The sequence below is a fragment of the Mustelus asterias genome, chromosome 4 (assembly GCF_964213995.1).
Source record: "Mustelus asterias chromosome 4, sMusAst1.hap1.1, whole genome shotgun sequence".
Lineage (NCBI taxonomy): Eukaryota > Metazoa > Chordata > Chondrichthyes > Carcharhiniformes > Triakidae > Mustelus > Mustelus asterias.
In genome coordinates, this window is record NC_135804.1 from 152,174,421 (window position 1) to 152,195,487 (window position 21,067).

Genomic DNA, 21,067 nt, shown 5'->3' on the forward strand with positions numbered 1-21,067 from the left:
ACTTTATTACCCGACACTCAGTCCCCTCCTCCAGATCGTCTATATAAATGGTAAATAGTTGAGGCCCCAGTACCGATCCCTGCGGCACGCCACTAGTTACCATCTGCCAACCAGAAAAGCACCCATTTATTCCAACTCTCTGCTTCCTGTCGGATAGCCAATCCCCAATCCACGCTAACACCTACCCCTAACTCCATGTGACCCAATCTTCTTCAGCAACCTTTTGTGAGGCACCTTATCAAACGCCTTTTGGAAATCCAAAAACACCGCATCCAGCGGTTCCCCTCCGTCAACCGCACTAGTCACATCTTCATAAAAATCCAACAAGTTCGTCAAGCACGACCTTCCCCTCATGAATCCATGCTGCGTCTGCTTAATCGAACCATTCTTATCCAGATGGCCTGCTATTTCTTCTTTAATGATGGATTCCAGCATTTTCCCAACTATAGACGTTAAGCCTGTAGTTACCCGCCTTTTGTCTATTTCCTTTTTTAAACAGCGGCGTAACATTAGCCGTTTTCCAATCCGCCAGCACTACCCCAGAATCCAACGAATTTTGATAAATAACCACTAACGCATCCGCTATTACCTCTGACATTTCTTTCAGTACCCTAGGATGCATTCCATCCGGACCCGGGGACTTGTCCACCTTCAGTCCCGTTAGTCTACCAAGCACTGCCTCCCTGGTAACATTAATTGTATTGAGTACCTCTCCTCCTACCAACCCTCTATCGTTAATATTTGGTAAACTATTTGTGTCTTCCACCGTGAAGACCGACACAAAAAACTTATTTAAAGTTTCAGCCATTTCCTCATTTCCCACTATTAAATCCCCCCTCTCGTCCTCCAAGGGTCCAACATTCACTCTTGCCACTCTATTCCTTTTTATATATTTGTAAAAGCTTTTACTATCATTTTTTATATTTAGAGCTAGCCTAGCTTCATAACCTATCTTTCCTTTATCGCTTTCTTAGTCGTTCTTTGTTGTTTCTTAAAGTTTTCCCAATCTTCCGATTCTCCATTATTTTTGGCCACTCTGTACGCATCGGTCTTTAATTTAATACTCTCCTTAATTTCCTTCATTATCCACGGCTGGTTATCCCTTTTCTTACAGTCCTTCTTTATCACCGGAATATATTGTTGCTGAGTACTGAAAAGGATCTCCTTAAAGATCCTCCACTGTTCCTCAGCTGTCCTACCTACCAGTCTGCTCTCCCAGTCCACCTTAGCCAATTCAGCCCTCATCCTATCGTACTTCCCTCTGTTCAAACAGAGGACACTGGTATGGGACCCTACTTTCTCCTCTTCCATTTGTACCAGAGATTCGACCATATTGTGATCACTTGACCCAAGAGGGTCCTTCACAAGAACATCCTTAATTCTACCTACCTCGTTAAACATTACCAGATCTAAGATAACTCGTTCCCTCGTCGGTTCTGTAACATACTGTTCAAGGTAACTATCCCGACAGCATTCTAAGAACTCTTCCTCCATCCCACCCCTTCCAACTTGAGTCAGCCAATCAATATGCAGGTTGAAGTCCCCCATGATTATTGCCGTTCCGTTTTTGCACGCATCCATTATTTGTTTGTTTATAACCCTCCCCACCTCAACATTATTATTTGGGGGCCTATAGACCACGCCTACTAGTGTCTTTCTCCCCCTACTATTCCTTATCTCCACCCATAACGATTCCACGTTTTGTTCCTTAGAGCCTATGTCATCCCTCACTACTACCCTGATATTATCTTTTATTAACAGAGCTACCCCATCACCTTTTCCTTCCTGTCTATTCTTCCTAAATGCCTGATACCCCTGGATATTCATCTCCCAGTCCTGGTCTCCCTGCAGCCACGTTTCTGTAATAGCCACTAGATCATACCCATTTGTGCTGATTTGCACCATCAACTCATTAACTTTGTTCCGAATGCTTCGTGCATTCAGGCAAAGTGTCTTTATTCCAGCTTTTATCTGGACCCGATTTGATGATCGGGTCCAGATTGATGCCTTGTTCAGATTGACGCCTTGTTCAGATTGATGAAGGCGTACAGAGTGGCCAAAAATAATGGAGAATCGGAAGATTGGGAAAACATCAAGAACAATACAGCACAGGAACAGGCCCTTCGGCCCTCCAAGCCCGCGCCGCTCCCTGGTCCAAACTAGACCATTCTTTTGTATCCCTCCATTCCCACTCCGTTCATGTGGCTATCTAGATAAGTCTTAAATGTTCCCAGTGTGTCCGCCTCCACCACCTTGCCCGGCAGTGCATTCCAGGCCCCCACCACCCTCTGTGTAAAATACGTCCTTCTGATATCCGTGTTAAACCTCCCCCCACTCACCTTGAACCTATGACCCCTCGTGAACGTCACCACCGATCTGGGAAAAAAGCTTCCCACCTTTCACCCTATCTATGCCTTTCATAATTTTATACACCTCTATTAGGTCACCCCTCATCCTCCGTCTTTCCAGTGAGAACAACCCCAGTTTACCCAATCTCTCCTCATAACTAAGCCCTTCCATACCAGGCAACATCCTGGTAAACCTCCTCTGTACTCTCTCTCTAAAGCCTCCACGTCCTTCTGGTAGTGAGGCGACCAGAACTGGACGCAGTATTCCAAATGCAAAGACAGTGGGTGGTTGTTTTTCCTGGAATTTCTCTTGAAGTTGTCGACCAGTGAAAATCATGTCAGCTGTTCCACGGTTTCCACATTGGCTTTTTGGAAGGATTACTTCAAAGATTAGGAGAAGGCAGCTCGTGAGGATTCGGGTGATGATCTTCTCGGCAATGGAGATTAGGGAGATTCCCCGGTAGCTCCCACGGTCCACTTTATCCCCTTTCTTGAAGATGGTGTCGATGATGGCATCCCTGAGGTCGGCAGGAATTTCTTTGCTGTCCCAGATTTTCAGGTTGTGGAGATGCCAGCGTTGGACTGGGGTAAGCACAGTAAGAAGTCTCACAACACCAGGTTAAAGTCCAACAGGTTTATTTGGCAGCACTAGCTTTCGGAGTGTCGCTCCTTCTTCAGGTGAGTGAGTCGTCGTGTTCACAAACAGGGCATATATAGACACAAACTCAATTTACAAGATAATGGTTGGAATGCGAGTCTTTACAGGTAATCAAGTCTTAAAGATACAGACAATGTGAGTGGAGAGAGGGTTAAGCACAGGTTAAAGAGGTGTGTATTGTCTCCAGACAGGACAGTTAGTGAGATTTTGCAAGCCCAGACAAGTCGTGGGGGTTACAGATAGTGTGACATGAACCCAAGATCCCGGTTGAGGCCGTCTTCATGTGCGCGGAACTTGGCTATCAGTCTCTGCTCAGCGATTCTGCATTGTTGTGTGTCTTGAAGACCGTCTTGGAGAACGCTTACCCGAAGATCAGAGGCTGAATGTCCGTGACTGCTGAAGTGTTCCCCGACAGGAAGAGAACACTCCTGCCTGGTGATTGTCGAGCAATGTTCATTCATCCGTAGCATCTGCATGGTCTCCACAATGTACCATACCTTGGGACATCTGACAACGTTGGCCGAGTCGCAAGAGTATGTATCATTTACCTGGTGGATGGTGTTCTCACGTGAGATGATGGCTTCCTGTCGATGATCCGGCACGTCTTGCAGAGGTTGCTGTGGCAGGGTTGTGTGGTGTCGTGGTCACTGTTCTCCTGAAGGCTGGATAGTTTGCTGCGGACAATGGTCTGTTTGAGGTTGCATGGTTGTTTGAAGGCAAGAAGTGGAGGGTGTGGGGATGGCCTTGGCGAGATGTTCGTCTTCATCGATGACGTGTTGAAGGCTCCGGAGAAGATGTCGTAGCTTCTCCACTCCGGGGAAGTGCTGGACGACAAAGGGTACTCTGTCCGCCGTGTCCCGTGTTTGATTTTCAGGAACAGCTGATGGAGATAACGGGTGATCTCTTCTCCTCCAAGTTTGAAAATCTCCATTGGAATCCCGTCCAATCTTGCGGCTTTTCCATTTTTCCACTTGTTTAATGGCAGCTTCAACTTCATCTACTCTTGGTGAAAGTCCAGGAGCATCTTTGACGGGGAGTTGGTAGATTTCCTCAAATACGTCCTCATCTATGATTGTAACACAGATCAGGAGTTCTTTGAAGTTGAATGCTGACGTTTTCTCTCAAGAGGGTTCCATCTTTACTCCACACTGGTTTGAGACCTGGGGTGTCGGGTCCATATATTGCCTTGGTAGCAGTGAAGAAGCCCCGGCTGTTGTGCTTTTTAGCGAAAAGTTGGAATTCCTAAAGTGCAGAAAGGAGGTCATTTGGCCCGTCGAGTCTGCACCAAAACTTACCCAGGCTTACCACCTGCACTAAGGGGCAATTTAGCATGGCAAATCCACCTAACCTGCTCATCTTTGGACTGTGGGAGGAAACCAGAACACCCAAAGAAAATCCAACCAGACACGGGGAGAACATCAGAGGCTTTTACCCAGGGCTGAAATGGTTGCCACAAGAGGTCACAGGTTTAGGGTGCTGGGGAGTAGGTACAGAGGAGATGTAAGGGGTAAGTTTTTCACTCACAGGGTGGTGGGTGTGTGGAATCGGCTGCCAGTAGTGGTGGTGGAGGCGGATTCGATAGGGTCGTTTAAGAGACTTTTGGATAAGTTCATGGAAGTTAGTAAGATAGAGGGTTATAGGTAAGCCTAGTAGGTAGGGACATGTTTGGCGCAACTTGTGGGCCGAAGGGCCTGTTTGTGCTGTAGCTTTTCTATGTTCTAACATGCAAACTCCACATAGACAAGGCTGGGATTAAAGCCAGGTCCCTGGCGCTGTGAGGCAGCAGCACTAACCACTATGCCACCCACAGCTCCTCAGTTTTCTCAGTCCACATTGGTTCTTGATTTCCCCAGTTGTTCTTTGTACCTCCGCCTTTGCTGATTGGTTCGCTCTCCTCTTTGCCTTGCTGGTCATGTCGATGAGGTCTTGGATGGTGTGGTCATTCTCACCGAAAGCTAGTGACTTTTGCTACCAAATAAACCTGTTGGACTTTAACCTGGTGTTGTGAGACTTCTTACTGCATTCTCATCGAACCAGCCTTGGTGTTTCCTGGTGTTTTGCTGATGCTCTCTTCACAGTTTGAGATGATGGCTGTCTTCAGTTTTCCCAGTTTTCCTCCACTCCATTAGAATCATCAATTGAACGATACCTCAAGTGTGTCTGTGGCCGACACAATGAGTGCAATATTCAGTTTGTTTGGTAAACTTGAAGAGATATCAGATAATAGAAACATAGAAAAACTACAGCACAAACAGGCCCTTCGGCCCACAAGTTGTGCCGAACACATCCCTACCTTCTAGACCTACCGATAACCCTCCATCCTATTAAGCTCCATGTACTCATCCAGGAATCTCTTAAAAGACCCTATTGAGTTCGCCTCCACCACCACTGACGGCAGCCGATTCCACTCGCCCACCACCCTCTGTGTGAAAAACTTACCCCTAGCATCTCCCCTGTACCATAAACCTGTGTCCTCTCGTAGCAGACATTTCCACCCTGGGAAAAAGCTTCTGGGAGTCCACCCGATCTATGCCTCTCAACATCTTATACACCTCTATTAGGTCTCCTCTCATCCTTCGTCTCTCCAAGGAGAAAAGACCGAGCTCCCTCAGCCTATCCTCATAAGGCATGCCAACCAATCCAGGCAACATCCTTGTAAATCTCCTCTGCACCCTTTCAATCTTTTCCACATCCTTCCTATAGTGAGGCGACCAGAACTGAGCACAGTACTCCAAATGGGGTCTGACGAGGGTCTTATATAGCTGCATCATTATCCCCGGACTTCTAAACTCAATCCCTCGATTGATAAAGGCCGGCACTTCATACGCCTTCTTAACCACCAATTTCAGAGTCCTATGGACCTGGACCCCAAGGTCCTTCTGATCCTCTACAGTACTAAGAGCCTTTCCCTTTATATTGTACTCCTTCATCCCATTTAACCTACCAAAATGGACCACGACGCATTTATCTGGGTTGAAGTCCATCTGCCACTTCTCCGCCCAGTCTTGCATCCTATCTATGTCCCTCTGTAACTTCTGACATCCCTCCAGACTATCCACAACCCCACCAACCTTCGTGTCGTCGGCAAACTTACCAACCCATCCCTCCGCTTCCTCATCCAGGTCATTTATGAAAATGACAAACAGCAAGGGTCCCAGAACAGATCCCTGGGGCACACCACTGGTGACCGATCTCCATTTAGAAAAAGACCCATCTGTACCCACTCTCTGCCTCCTTTGGACAAGCCAGTTCTGGATCCACCGGGCAGCAGCCCCTTGGATCCCATGCCCTCTCACTTTTTCTAGAAGCCTTGCATGGGGAACCTAATCGAATGCCTTGCTAAAATCCATATAAACCACATCTACCGCCTTCCCTTCGTCAATGTGTTTAGTCACATTTTCGAAGAACTCCACCAGGCTCATAAGGCACGATCTGCCCTTGACAAAGCCATGCTGAGTATTCTTGAGCATACTAAACCTCTCTAAATGCTCATAATGATCTACAAACAATGGCATGCCTATTAGGGACATGTGTGCTCAGTGGGGCATTGACCATATGCCAAGCTCTCCACACTATCTCAGATCCAAAGGGTCTTGCCAAGTGAATGGTCTGCAATAGTAAAGCATTTATCAAATACAGAGAAACGAACAAGATCCCCATATTGCCATATTACACTTGAAAGCAATACTTTATGGGCTTACCGTCATGAGCAGAAATCATTATTTGGAGACAGGTTAGGACAACCCTGCGAAGCCATCACCTGCCCAAATTCTCAAGAATACAGAAGAAATACCTTTTCGGAAAACAAAGGAGGGTAAAGACAGCACACCATTGACAAATAAGTGTGGAGCTGCGTAGTCTGCACATAGGACCAAAGATTCAGGTCATACATTTTACCCAAGGAACTTGGATACGCATATAAATATCTGAAGTGTGCAATAGGCCATGCGCAGTCAGTCGAGATCCTATGAGGTCACAACATGGAGTGGTGTTAAGAAGAAACCAAAGCCAGTTGAGGAATTATCCAGCTGCATAACACTCAGAATTCCAACTGCATCTAGAACACATCCCAAGGTGAACTCAGAAAGCGATACTGTGGAAGAGCACCATGAGAACAGTCAGAACTCCAATAATATACAGGATGCCAATGCAGATACAAGTCAAGAACACCAAAGTGATAAGTCTCGATTTCAGGAAGGATATACCCTCACGAGATCTGTGAAGATTAGCACGCTACCTATACAGTATATAGACTCTTAAATAGAGATCTAACTTTTGTGTAAATAGCTTATGCAGCACTCTTTTGTATATGTATTGTTACTTTTAATATATGCTGTGTTATCTTGGGGAAGAAAGGGGAAGTTGTGACATCTACTTAAGAAAATATGCAAGTAAAGCAGCATGTGACCCCCCCAGCCAGTTAGTGTAGGAGTTATAGCTATTGCTGTGAGGAACAGTTGCAAATTCCTAAAATTAATCCGTTTGCTGATCTATCCTATATTTTGTATCAGTTGAAGTCGTCAAACGAATTGAATCTTCCTCACCCGCCCTGAGAGAGAGATTGGTAAAGTTTGCGTAAAGGAACCAGAAATGCAACCACTCCCAGTAATGAAACATGTAAACGTCCACATTACATTTCTGGGTTACTTTACACAAACACACCAATTGCACAATTGATTGGCAATAAGTAGTTTTGATTTATTTGATGACTAACTGATACATGAACATGGAGCTAAGAAACACCAAGGGGAAAATGTTAGTAGGGGTTGTGTATAAGAGATGGGTGATATCCTAAATGAATATTTCTCATCAGTATTTACTGTTGAGAAAAGCATGGATGTTTAGGAACTTGGGGAAATAAATAGTGATGTCTTGAGGAGTGTACATATTACAGAGGTGGTGGTGCTGGAAGTCTTAAAGCGCATCAAGGTAGATAAATCCCCGGGAACTGATGAAGTGTATCCTAGGATATTGTGAGAGGCTGGGGAGGAAATTGCAGGTCCCCTAGCCAAGATATTTGAATCATCGATAGTCACGGGTGAGGTTACTGAAGGTTGGAGAGTGGCAAATGTTGTGCCTTTGTTTAAAACGGGCTGCAGGGAAAAGCCTGGGAACTACAGGCCAGTGAGCCTCACATCTGTGGTGGGTAAGTTGTTGAGAGGTATTTTGAGAGACAGGATCTACAGGCATTTAGAGACGCAAGGACTGATTAGAGACAGTCAGCATGGCTTTGAGAGTGGAAAATCATGTCTCACAAATTTGATTGAGTTTTTTGAAGGGGTAACCAAGAAGGTAGATGAGGGCAGTGCAGTTGATGTTGTCTACATGGACTTTAGCAAGGCCTTTGACAAGGTACCGCATGATAGTTCGTTACATAAGGTTACATCTCATGGGATCCAGGGTCAGGTATCTAAATGGATACAAAATTGGCTTCTGTGTGGTTGTAGAGGGCTGTTTTTCAAACTGGAGGCCTGTGACCAGCGGTGTGTCTCAGGGATCAGTGCTGGGCCCACTGTTATTTCTCATTTATATTAATGATTTGGATGAGAATATAGGAGGCATGGTTAGTAAGTTTGCAGATTGGTGGCATAGTGGTCAGTGAAGAAAGTTATCTTCGATTGCAACGGGATCTTGATCAATTGGGCCAGTGGGCTGACGAATGGCAGATGGACTTTAATTTAGACAAATGCGAGGTGATGCATTTTGGTAGATTGAACCAGGGCAGGACTTACTCAGTTAATGGTAGGGCGTTGGGGAGAGTTACAGAGCAAAGAGATCTTGGGGTACATATTCATAGCTCCTTGAAAGTGGAGTCAGGTGGACAGAGTGGTAAAGAAGGCATTCAGCATGCTTAGTTTCATTGGTCAGAACATTGAATACAAGAGTTGGGACATCTTGTTGAAGTTGTACAAGACATTGGTAAGGCCACACTTGGAATATTATGTACAGTTCTGGTCGCCCTATTATAGAAAGGATATTATTAAACTAGAAAGAGTGCAGAAAAGATTTACTAGGATGCTACCGGGACTTGATGGTTTGAGTTATAAGGAGAGGTTGGATAGACTGGGACTTTTTTCTCTGGAGCGTAGGAGGCTGAGGGATGATCTTATAGAGGTCTATGAAATAATGAGGACTATCAGCTAGACAGTCAATATCTTTTCCCAAAAGTAGGGGAGTCTAAAACTAGAGGACATAGGTTTAAGGTGATAGGGGAGAGATATAAAAGTGTCCAGAGGGTGGTGAGTGCCTGGAACAAGTTGCCAGAGGTAGTAGTAGATTTGTGGGTACAAAGTTGACTTTTAAAAAGCATTTAGATAGTTACATGGATAAAATGGGTATCGAGGGATATGGACCAAATGCGGGCAATTGGGATTAGTTTAGGTGTTTAAAAAAAAGGGCGGCATGGACAAATTGGACCAAAGGGCCTGTTTCCATGCTGTAAACCTCTATGACTTTATATAGACAACCAAACGGTAGTGCTGATGTTGGGAATGACATTAAAAAGGAAATTAGAGATGCATATAATAAAGGAACATCTGTAATTATGGGTGATTTTAATCTGCTCCTATTTATTAACTGCTCCTATTTATTGACTGTAGCTCAGCCTTCAATATCATTATTCCCACAAAACTCAAAGAACAAAGAACAGTACAGCACAGGAAACAGGCCCTTCGGCCCTCCATGCCTGTGCCACTCCTTGGTCCAACTAGACCAATCGTTTGTATCCCTCCATTCCCAGGCTGCTCATGTGACTATCCAGGTAAGTCTTAAACGATGTCAGCGTGCCTGCCCTCCACCACCCTACTCGGCAGCGCATTCAGGCCCCCACCACCCTCTGTGTAAATAACGTCCCTCTGATGTCTGAGTTATACTTCGCCCCTCTCACCTTGAGCCCGTGACCCCTTGTGATCGTCACCTCCGACCTGGGAAAAAGCTTCCCACTGTTCACCCTATCTATACCCTTCATAATCTTGTACACCTCTATTAGATCTCCCCTCATTCTCCGTCTTTCCAGGGAGAACAACCCCAGTTTACCCAATCTCTCCTCATAGCTAAGACCCTCCATACCAGGCAACATCCTGGTAAACCTTCTCTGCACTCTCTCTAACGCCTCCACGTCCTTCTGGTAGTGCGGCGACCAGATCTGGACGCAGTACTCCAAATGTGGCCTAACCAGCGTTCTATACAGCTGCATCATCAGACTCCAGCTTTTATACTCTATACCCCGTCCTATAAAGGCAAGCATACCATATGCCTTCTTCACCACCTTCTCCACCTGTGTTGCCACCTTCAAGGATTTGTGGACTTGCACACCTAGGTCCCTCTGTGTTTCTATACTCCTGACGACTCTGCCATTTATTGCATAACTCCTCCCTACATTATTTCTTCCAAAATGCATCACTTCGCATTTATCCGGATTAAACTCCATCTGCCACCTCTCCGCCCAATTTTCCAGCCTATCTATATCCCTGCTGTATTGCCCGACAATGCTCTTCGCTATCCGCAAGTCCAGCCATCTTCGTGTCATCCGCAAACTTGCTGATTACACCAGTTACACCTTCTTCCAAATCATTTATATATATCACAAATAGCAGAGGTCCCAGTACAGAGCCCGGCGGAACACCACTGGTCACAGACCTCCAGCCGGAAAAAGACCCTTCGACCACTACCCTCTGTCTCCTATGGCCAAGCCAGTTCTCCACCCATCTAGCCACTTCTCCTTGTATCCCATGAGCCTTAACCTTCTTAACCAACCTGCCATGTGGGACTTTGTCCTCATCTCCAAACTCCGTGGCCTGGGCCTCGGCACCTCCCTCTGTGACTGGATCCTGAACTTCCTAACCCACAGACCACAATCAGTAAGACTGGGCAACAACACCTCCTCCATGATCATCCTCAAAACCGGTGCCCCACAAGGCTGTGTTCTCAGCTCCCTACTACAGTCCTTATACACCTATGACTGTGCGGCCAAATTCCCTTCCAATTCGATTTTCAAGTTTGCTGATGACACCACCATAGTGGGTCGGATCTCAAACAATAACGAGACAGAGTACAGGAATGAGATAGAGAATCTGGTGAACTGGTGCGATGACAATAATCTCTCCCTCAATGTCAACAAAATGAAGGAATTGTCATTGACTTCAGGAAGCGTAAAGGAGAACATGCTCCTGTCTACATCAACGGGGATGAAGTAGATATGGTCGAAAGCTTCAGATTTTTAAGTGTCCAGAGCACCAACAACCTGTCCTGGTCCCTCCATGCCGACACTATAGTTAAGAAAGCCCACCGACACCTCTACTTTCTCAGGAGATGAGGGAAATTTGGCATGTCAGCTACGACTCTCACCAACTCTTACAGATGCAACATAGAAAGCATTCTGTCTGGTTGTATCACAGTTTGGAATGACTCCTGCTCTGCCAAAGACCACGAGAAACTGCAAAAGGTCGTGAACGTAGCCCAGTCCATCACGCAAACCAGCCTCCCATTGACTCTGTCTACACTTCCCGCTGCCTCGGCAAGGCAGCCAGCATAATTAAGGACCCCCATGCACCCTGGACATACACTCTTCCACCTTCTTCTGTTGGGAAAAAGATACAAAAGTCTGAGGTCACATACCAACCGACTCAAGAACAGCTTCTTCCCTGCTGCTGTCAGACTTTTGAATGGACCTACCTCGCATTAAGTTGATCTTTCTCTAACCTTAGCTATGACTGTAACACTACATTCTGCACTCTCTCGTTTCCTTCTCTATGAATGGTATGCTTTGTCTGTATAGCGTGCAAGAAACAATACTTTTCACTGTATGTTAATACATGTAACAATAACAAATCAAATCTGCATATAGATTGGACAAATCAAATGAGTCACAATACCATAGAGGAGGAATTCCTGGAGCGTATAGATGGTTTTCTAGAACCAGTTGGAGAGCAGGCCATTCCAAATTGGGTATTGTGTAATGTGAAAGAAATAATTGGTAATTTAGTTGCGTGAAACTCCTTGTGGATGAGTGACCATAACATGATAGAATTTTTCATCAAGATGTAAAGTGGTGTAGTTGATTCTAAGACCAGGGTCCTGAATCTAAATAAAGGAAACTGCAATGATGTGAGGTATGAGTTGGCTTTGATAGATTAGGGAATGTTACTTTAAGGGATGATGGTGGATAGGCAATGGCAAACATTCAAGGAGTGCATGGATGCACTGTAACAGTTGTTTAGTCCTGTCTGGCACAAAAGTAAAACTGGAAAGGTGGCAAAACCATGGCTGACAAAGGCAATTAGAGAAAGCAGTAGATCCAAGGGAGAGGCATACAAATTGGCCAAAAACAACAAATCTGAAGATTGGGAGTAGTTTAGAATTCAGCAAAGGAGAACTAAGGGACTGATTAAGAAGAGGAAAAGGGTACTAGAGTAAGCCTGCGGAGAACGTAAAAACTGACTGTAAAAGTTTCTGTACGAATGTGAGGAGAAAAAGATTGGTGAAGACAAATGTAGGTCCCTTACAGTCAGAAATGAGGATTTATAATGGGGAACCAAGAAATGGCTAATCAATTGAATACACACTATAAATCTGTCTTCACAAAGGAGGACACAAATACGATTCTATAGATACCAGAACATTTCCTATAGATTGGGGGGGGGGTAGCTAATGTAATCCCACTAAATGGGAAAAAGTACCGAAGGAAAGTGGAGGATTTTCAAGGAATGTTTGTCTGGAGCTCTGCATGACAACGTTCCGATGAGACAGGGGGGTGTTGGTAGGGTACGGGAACCGTGGTGCACGAAGGTTGTGATGAACCTGGTGAATAAGAAAAGAGAGGCGTACAGAAGGTTCAGAGAGCTAGGAGGTGTTAAGGATTTAGAGGAGTATACGGGATGTAGGAAGGAGCTTAAGAAGGAAATTAGGAGAGCGAGAAGGGGTCATGAGAAGACCTTGGCGGGTAAGATTAAGGAGAATCCCAAGGCTTTCTACAAATATGTCAAGAGTAAAAGGATGAGATGTGAAGGCATAGCACCCTTAAAAGGTGAAGGGGGAAAAGTTTGTGCGGAACCGTTAGAAATGGCGGAGGTGCTTAATGAATACTTTACCTCGGTATTCACGGTGGAAAGGGATCTGGGTGGTTGTACTGCTGGTTTGCGGTGGACAGAAAGGATCGAGCATGTGGACATAAAGAAAGAGGATGTGTTGGAACTATTGAATGGCATCAAGGTTGGTAAGTCGCCGGGACCGGATGGGATGTACCCCAGGTTACTGTGGGAGGCGAGGGAGGAGATTGCGGAGCCTTTGGCGATGATCTTTGCATCGTCGATGGAGACGGGAGAGGTTCCGGAGGATTGCAGATGTGGTCCCTATATTCAAGAAAGGGAACAGGGACAGCCCGGGAAATTACCGACCGGTGAGTCTAACCTCAGTGGTTGGTAAGTTGATGGAGAGGATCCTGAGAGACAGGATTTTTGATCATCTAGAGAAGTTTAGTATGATCAAAAGTAGTCAGCACGGCTTTGTCAAGGGCAGGTCGTGCCTTACGAGCCTGATTGAGTTCTTTGAAAATGTGACCAAACACATTGACGAAGGAAGAGCGGTGGATGTGGTCTATATGGACTTCAGCAAGGCGTTCGATAAGGTCCCCCATGCAAGACTTTTGAGAAAGTGAGAGGGCATGGGATCCAAGGGGCTGTTGCCTTGTGGATCCAGAACAGGCTTGCCTGCAGAAGGCAGAGAGTGGCTGTGGAGGGGTCTTTCTCTGCATGGAGGTCAGTGACCAGTGGAGTGCCCCAGGGATCTGTTCTGGGACCCTTGCTGTTTGTCATTTTCATAAATGACCTGGATGAGGAAGTGGAGGGATGGGTTGGTAAGTTTGCTGACGACACCAAGGTAGGTGGTGTTGTGGATAGTTTGGAGGGATGTCAGAAGTTGCAGCGAGACATAGATAGAATGCAAGACTGGGCGGAGAAGTGGCAGATGGACTTCAACCCGGATAAGTGTGTAGTGATCCATTTTGGCAGATCCAATGGGAAGAAGCAGCAGTATAATATGAAGGGTACCATTCTTAGCAGTGTAGAGGATCAGAAGGACCTTGGGGTCCGGGTCCATAGGACTCTTAAATCGGCCTCGCAGGTGGAGGATGCGGTCAAGAAGGCGTACGGCGTACTAGCCTTCATTAATCGAGGGATTGAGTTTAGGAGTCGGGAGATAATGCTGCAGCTTTATAGGACCCTGGTTAGACCCCACTTGGAGTACTGCGCGCAGTTCTGGTCACCTCATTACAGGAAAGATGTTGAAGCCATTGAAAGGGTGCAGAGGAGATTTACAAGGATGTTGCCTGGATTGGGGGCATGCCTTATGAGGATAGGTTGAGGGAGCTTGGTCTCTTCTCCCTGGAGAGACGAAGGATGAGAGGTAACCTGATAGAGGTTTACAAGATGTTGAGAGGTCTGGATAGGGTAGACTCTCAGAGGCTATTTCCAAGGGCTGAAATGGTTGCTACGAGAGGACACAGGTTTAAGGTGCTGGGGGGTAGGTACAGAGGAGATGTCAGGGGTAAGTTTTTCACTCAGAGGGTGGTGGGTGAGTGGAATCGGCTGACGTCGGTGGTGGTGGAGGCAAACTCGTTGGGGTCTTTTAAGAGACTTCTGGATGAGTACATGGGATTTAATGGGATTGAGGGCTATAGATAGGCCTAGAGGTAGGGATATGATCAGCGCAACTTGTGGGCCGAAGGGCCTGTTTGTGCTGTGGCTTTCTATGTTCTATGTTCTTTCTAAATAAAAAGGGAGGTAAAGAGAAATCAGGGAATTATAAACCAGTCAGCCTGATGTTGGTAGTGGGGAAAACTCTAAAATCTATTATCAAAGATATTATAGCAAAACACTTGGAAAACAGTGGCAGGATCAAACAGTCAGCATAGATTTATGAAAGGGAAATCATGCTTAACAAATTTTCTGGAATTCTTCGAGGGTGTAACTAGTAGAGATGATGATGGGGAGCCAGTGGATGGGGTGTACTTGGATTTTCAGAAGGCTTTCAACAAAGTCCCACATAAGGGATTGTCATGTAAAATTAAAGCACATGGGGTTGGGGTTAGTCTATTGAGATGAATAGAAAACTCGTTGGCAGACAGGAAACAAAGAGTAGAAATAAATGGGTCTTTTTCTAAATGACAGGCAGTGACTAGTGGGGAACCACAGGGATCGGTGCTGGGACCCCAGCTATTCATTATATATTTTAATGATTTAGATGAGGGAACTAAATGTAATATCTCCAAATTTGCAGATGACACAAAACTGGGTGGGAGGGTGAGCTATGAAGAGGATGCGGAGATCCTTCAGTGTGATTTGGACAAGTTGAGTGGGCAAGTGAATGACAGATGCAGTTTAATGTGGATAAGTTTGAGGTTATCCACTTTAGTAGCAAAAATGGGAAGGCAGATTACTATCTGAATGGCCATAAATTAGGAGAGGGGAATGTGCAATGAGACCTGGGTGTCCTCGAACTCCAGTCACTGAAGGCAAGCATACAGGTGCAGCAGGCAGTAAAAAAGGCAAATGGTATTTTGGCCTTCATTGCGAGAGGATTCGAGTACAGGAACAGGGATGTCATACTGCAATTATACAGGGCCTTGGTGACGCCACACCTGGAATGTTGTGTGAAGATTTGTTCTCCTTTTCTGAGGAAGAATGTTCTTGCTCTAGAGGGAGTGCAGCAAAGGTTTACCAGGCTGATTCCGGGGATGGCAGCGTTGACACATCAAGAAAGATTGAGTCGGTTAGGATTATATTTACTGGAGTTCAGAAGAATGAGGGGGGAATCTCAGAGGAACCTGTAAAAATTTAACAGGACTAGATGCAAGAAGGATGTTCCTAATCATCGGGGTGTCCAGAACCAGGGTCACAGTCTGAGGATACAGGGTCGAATGTTTAGGACAGCGAAGCGGAGAAATTTCTTCACCCTGAGAATGGTCAGCCTGTGGAATTCACCATCACAGAAAGTAGTTGAGGCCAAAACATTGCACGTTTTCAAGAAGCAGTTAGATAAAGCACTGGGGCAAAGGGAATAAAAGGGTATGGGTGGAAGGTGGGATCAGGCTATTGAATTGGATGATCACCCACGATCATAATGAATGGTGGAGCATTCAAAGGGCCGAATGGCCTCATCGTGCTCCTATTTTCTATGTTTCTATTATAAGATACCTCTACAGACAGGTTTATTCTGAGGGCTGAACAATCACCAGTTAAACTCCAACACCTGCTCAGCACTGAAATGGTTAAACCCCAATGCACCTCCAGCACTGAAACAGTTAAATATATCTCACATTAAGTTGATCTTTCTCTACATCCTAGCTATGACTGTAACACCACATTCTGCATTCTCTTGTTTCCTTTTGTATGAACGGTATGCTTTATCTGTATAGCGCGAAAGATCCTTTTCACTATATGTTAATATATGTGACAATAAATCAAATCACCCCCGGCACTGAAACAGTTAAATTCCCAAGTTTCCCAACATCCAAGATCGTTAATTTTGAAATCTTGCTGCATGTTCCAATCCACATATCTCCAATAAGTAATCTGACATTTTCATCATACGAGAAAGCTCCAGCTGTAATTAGTTAATGTCTTTTACAAATTTTGAATTTCTCCATCAATTCTATATTCAAAGTAAATTCCTAAACCTACAGCCTTTCTCTTCCTGTACTCATCCTGAAATTTCAAGTCAGTATTTACACTCAAGGTGCCCATGGAACTGTGGGCAAACAACAAATGCCAAACAGATTTCCGAGAAGATGTCTGCCCTATAACAAGCAGGTGATATATACATTGGTTGGTCACTTACTAGCTTTGACTACAGCCTGTGTTTGTGCTGATGTTCCTGATGCTATGTTGGTCAATGCCCACGCTGCTTCAAACTGGAGTGAAGGGCTGCACAAGAGGGAGCAACGGAGAATTGCATGGATTAATATGACAGTCTTGTTTGAAATATTTCTCTGCCAGAATTTCTCATTTGTGCTACAGATCTGATGTAACTATGCCAGCCTTAGCTTAGCAGCATCACATTCACCTCGAAATCAATACTGTGCGTTCATTAGCACAATCTACACTGACCACTACAGTGCGATATCAGAATGCTCTGTACTCCCTGGTGTAGTGGAATGGACGGTCAGAGGGCACATTTCCACTCCATCTGACGAAGGAGCAACGCTCCGAAAGCTTATGGTATTTGCTGCCAAATAAACCTGTTGGACTTTAACCTGGTGTTGTGAGACTTCTTACTGTAGTGGAGGGGTACAGGGTAGCACGGAGGGCATGTTGCACTGTGGGGGAAAGCAGTACCAAGGGAGCACACTGCTGTCAGATGGGCAGTGCCAAGGGAGCGCTGCACTGTTGGAGGGTCAGTGCTGAGGGAGTGCCGCACTGACAGAGGGTCAGTACTGAGGGAGTGCCGCACTGTCGGAGGGTCAGTACTGAGGGAGTGCCGCACTGTTGGAGGGTCAGTACTGAGGGAATGCCGCACTGTCAGAGGGTCAGTACTGAGGGAGTGCCGCACTGTCAGAGGGTCAGTACTGAGGGAGTGCCGCACTGTCAGAGGGTCAGTACTGAGGGAGTGCCGCACTGTTGGAGGGTCAGTACTGAGGGAATGTCGCACTGTCAGAGGGTCAGTACTGAGGGAGCGCCGCACTGTCAGAGGGTCAGTACTGAGGGAGTGCCGCACTGTCAGAGGGTCAGTACTGAGGGAATGCCGCACTGTCAGAGGGTCAGTACTGAGGGAGTGCCGCACTGTCAGAGGGTCAGTACTGAGGGAGTGCCGCACTGTCAGAGGGTCAGTACTGAGGGAGTGCCGCACTGTCAGAGGGTCAGTACTGAGAGAGTGCCGCACTGTCAGAGGGTCAGTACTGAGGGAGTGCCGCACTGTCAGAGGGTCAGTACTGAGGGAGCGCCGCACTGTCAGAGGGTCAGTACTGAGGGAGTGCCACACTGTCAGAGGGTCAGTACTGAGGGAGTGCCGCACTGTCAGAGGGTCAGTACTGAGGGAGCGCCGCACTGTCAGAGGGTCAGTACTGAGGGAGTGCCGCACTGTCAGAGGGTCAGTACTGAGAGAGTGCCGCACTGTCAGAGGGACAGTACTGAGAGAGTGCCGCACTGCCAGAGGGACAGTACTGAGAAGTGCCGCACCGTCAGAGGGTCAGTACCAAGCGAGTGCTGCACTGTCAGAGGGTCAGTACTGAGGGAACATTGAACTGTGAGAGGGTCAGTACTGATGGAGTGCCGCACTGTCAGAGGCTCAGTACTGAGGGAATGCTGCATTGTCAGAGGGTCAGTACTGAGAGAGTGCCGCACTGTCAGAGGCTCAGTACTGAGGGAGTGCTGCACTGTCAGAGGGTCAGTACTGAGGGAGTGTTGCACTGTCGGAGGGTCAGTACTGAGGGAGTGCCGCACTGAGAGAGGGTCAGTGCTGAGGGAGTGCCGCACTGTCACGGAATCAGTACTGAGAGAACTGCACTGTCAGAGGGTCAGTACTGAGGGAGTGCTGCACTGTCAGAGGGTCAGTACTGAGGGAGTGCTGCACTGTCAGAGGGTCAGTACTGAGAGAACTGCACTGTCAGAGGGTCAGTACTGAGAGAACTGCACTGTCAGAGGGTCAGTACTGAGGGAACATTGAACTGTGAGAGGGTCAGTACTGAGGGAGTGCCGCACTGTCAGAGGCTCAGTACTGAGGGAGTGCCGCACTGTCAGAGGGTCAGTGCTGAGGGAGTGCTGCACTGTCAGAGGGTCAGTACTGAGGGAGTGCTGCACTGTCAGAGGGTCAGTGCTGAGGGAGTGCCGCACTGTCAGAGGGTCAGTACTGAGGGAGTGCTGCACTGTCAGAGGGTCAGTACTGAGGGAGTGCTGCACTGTCAGAGGGTCAGTACTGAGAGAACTGCACTGTCAGAGGGTCAGTACTGAGGGAGTGCTGCACTGTCAGAGGGTCAGTACTGAGAGAACTGCACTGTCAGAGGGTCAGTACTGAGGGAGTGCCGCACTGTCAGAGGGTCAGTACTGAGGGAGTGCTGCACTGTCAGAGGGTCAGTACTGAGGGAGTGCTGCACTGTCAGAGGGTCAGTACTGAGGGAGTGCTGCACTGTCAGAGGGTCAGTACTGAGGGAGTGCTGCACTGTCAGAGGGTCAGTACTGAGGGAGTGCCGCACTGTCAGAGGGTCAGTACTGAGGGAGTGCCGCACTGTCAGAGGCTCAGTACAGAGGGAGTGCTGCACTGTCAGAGGGTCAGTACTGAGAGAACTGCACTGTCAGAGGGTCAGTACTGAGAGAACTGCACTGTCAGAGGGTCAGTACTGAGGGAGTGCCGCACTGTCAGAGGGTCAGTACTGAGAGAACTGCACTGTCAGAGGGTCAGTACTGAGGGAGTGCTGCACTGTCAGAGGGTCAGTACTGAGGGAGTGTTGCACTGTCGGAGGGTCAGTACTGAGAGAACTGCACTGTCAGAGGGTCAGTACTGAGGGAGTGCTGCACTGTCAGAGGGTCAGTACTGAGGGAGTGTTGCACTGTCGGAGGGTCAGTACTGAGAGAACTGCACTGTCAGAGGGTCAGTACTGAGGGAGTGCTGCACTGTCAGAGGGTCAGTACTGAGGGAGTGCTGCACTGTCAGAGGGTCAGTACTGAGGGAGTGCTGCACTGTCAGAGGGTCAGTACTGAGAGAACTGCACTGTCAGAGGGTCAGTACTGAGAGAACTGCACTGTCAGAGGGTCAGTACTGAGGGAGTGCTGCACTGTCAGAGGGTCAGTACTGAGGGAGTGTTGCACTGTCGGAGGGTCAGTACTGAGAGAACTGCACTGTCAGAGGGTCAGTACTGAGGGAGTGTTGCGCTGTCAGAGGGTCAGTACTGAGAGAACTGCACTGTCAGAGGGTCAGTACTGAGGGAGTGTTGCGCTGTCAGACTGCTGAGGAAGTGCAGCACATTTCAAAGAGCAGTACTGAAGATGCACTGTATTGGCAATGGTTCAGTGCTGAGATGGGGGCATCATTGGGTGTGTTGTAGAGCAGATAAGTTGTTAAACCAAAGACCCTGTCTGCCCTCCCAACTGAACATTCAAGATCTCATGCCAGGGCAGCACTGCTGCCTCACAGCGCTAGGGATCTGGGTTTGATTCCCGGCAGCACGTTAGCACAGTGGTTAGCTCTGCTGCATCACAGCGCCAGGCATCGGAGTTCGATTCCCGGTGGCATGGTGGCACAGCGGTTAGCTCTGCTGCATCACAGCGCCAGGGATCGGAGTTTGATTCCCGGTGGCGTGGTGGCACAGTGGTTAGCGCTGCTGCCTCACAGCGCCAGGGATCTGGGTTCAATTCTGGCCTTGCGTGACTATGTGGAGTTTGCACATTCTGCGTGGTTTCCTCCGGGTGCTCCAGTTTCCTCCCACCATCCAAAGATATGCGGGTTAGGTGGATTGGCCATGCCAAATTGCCACTTAGTGTCAGGGGGATTAGCAGGGTAAACACGTGGGGTTAAGGGGATAGTGCCTGGGTGGGATTGTTGTCGGTGCAGACCCGATGGGCCGAATGGCCTCCTTCTGCAGTGTAGGGATTCTACGATTTTGAAGAGGAGCAGGGGAACCCCGGCAAGACTTAGCCCTTGAACTTATACCTAAAAAACAGATAATCTGGTAATTTACCTGGTTGTTGTTTGTGTAAACTTGCTATGTGTAAATTGGGTGCTATGTTTCTTACATTACAACAGTTGCTTCACTTTAAAATGATTTAACTGACCTAAAATTATGACAGGTGTAATATAAATGCATCTACTTGCTCTGAAATAAAATTGTGGAACATTTACAAAATATAACTAGCTCAAACTACTACACATAAGATATGGCATTGATAAAGAGCAAAGAACAGTACAGCACAGGAACAGGTCCTTCGGCCCTCCAAGCCTGCGCCGATCACATTGTCCTATCGAGACCAACCGCTTATATCCCTCTATTCCTCATTTGTTCATGTGCCTATCAAGATAAGTCTTAAATGTCGCTAATGTATCTGCCTCAACCACCTCACTTGGCAGTGCATTCCAG

The 21,067-nt window shown here is 47.0% G+C and overlaps 1 protein-coding gene across 4 annotated transcripts in view; it reads right to left on the reverse strand.

The window, feature by feature from the left end:
* Nucleotides 1-21,067, reverse strand: part of LOC144493081 (importin subunit alpha-4-like) — a 133,025-nt gene that overhangs the window by 71,700 nt on the left and 40,258 nt on the right. For all 4 annotated transcript variants that reach the window (XM_078211956.1, XM_078211955.1, XM_078211957.1 and 1 more), the window contains one exon: nucleotides 16,840-16,925. In XM_078211956.1, the coding sequence (XP_078068082.1) occupies nucleotides 16,840-16,925 (86 nt within the window). The remainder of the gene's footprint in view (nucleotides 1-16,839; nucleotides 16,926-21,067) is intronic.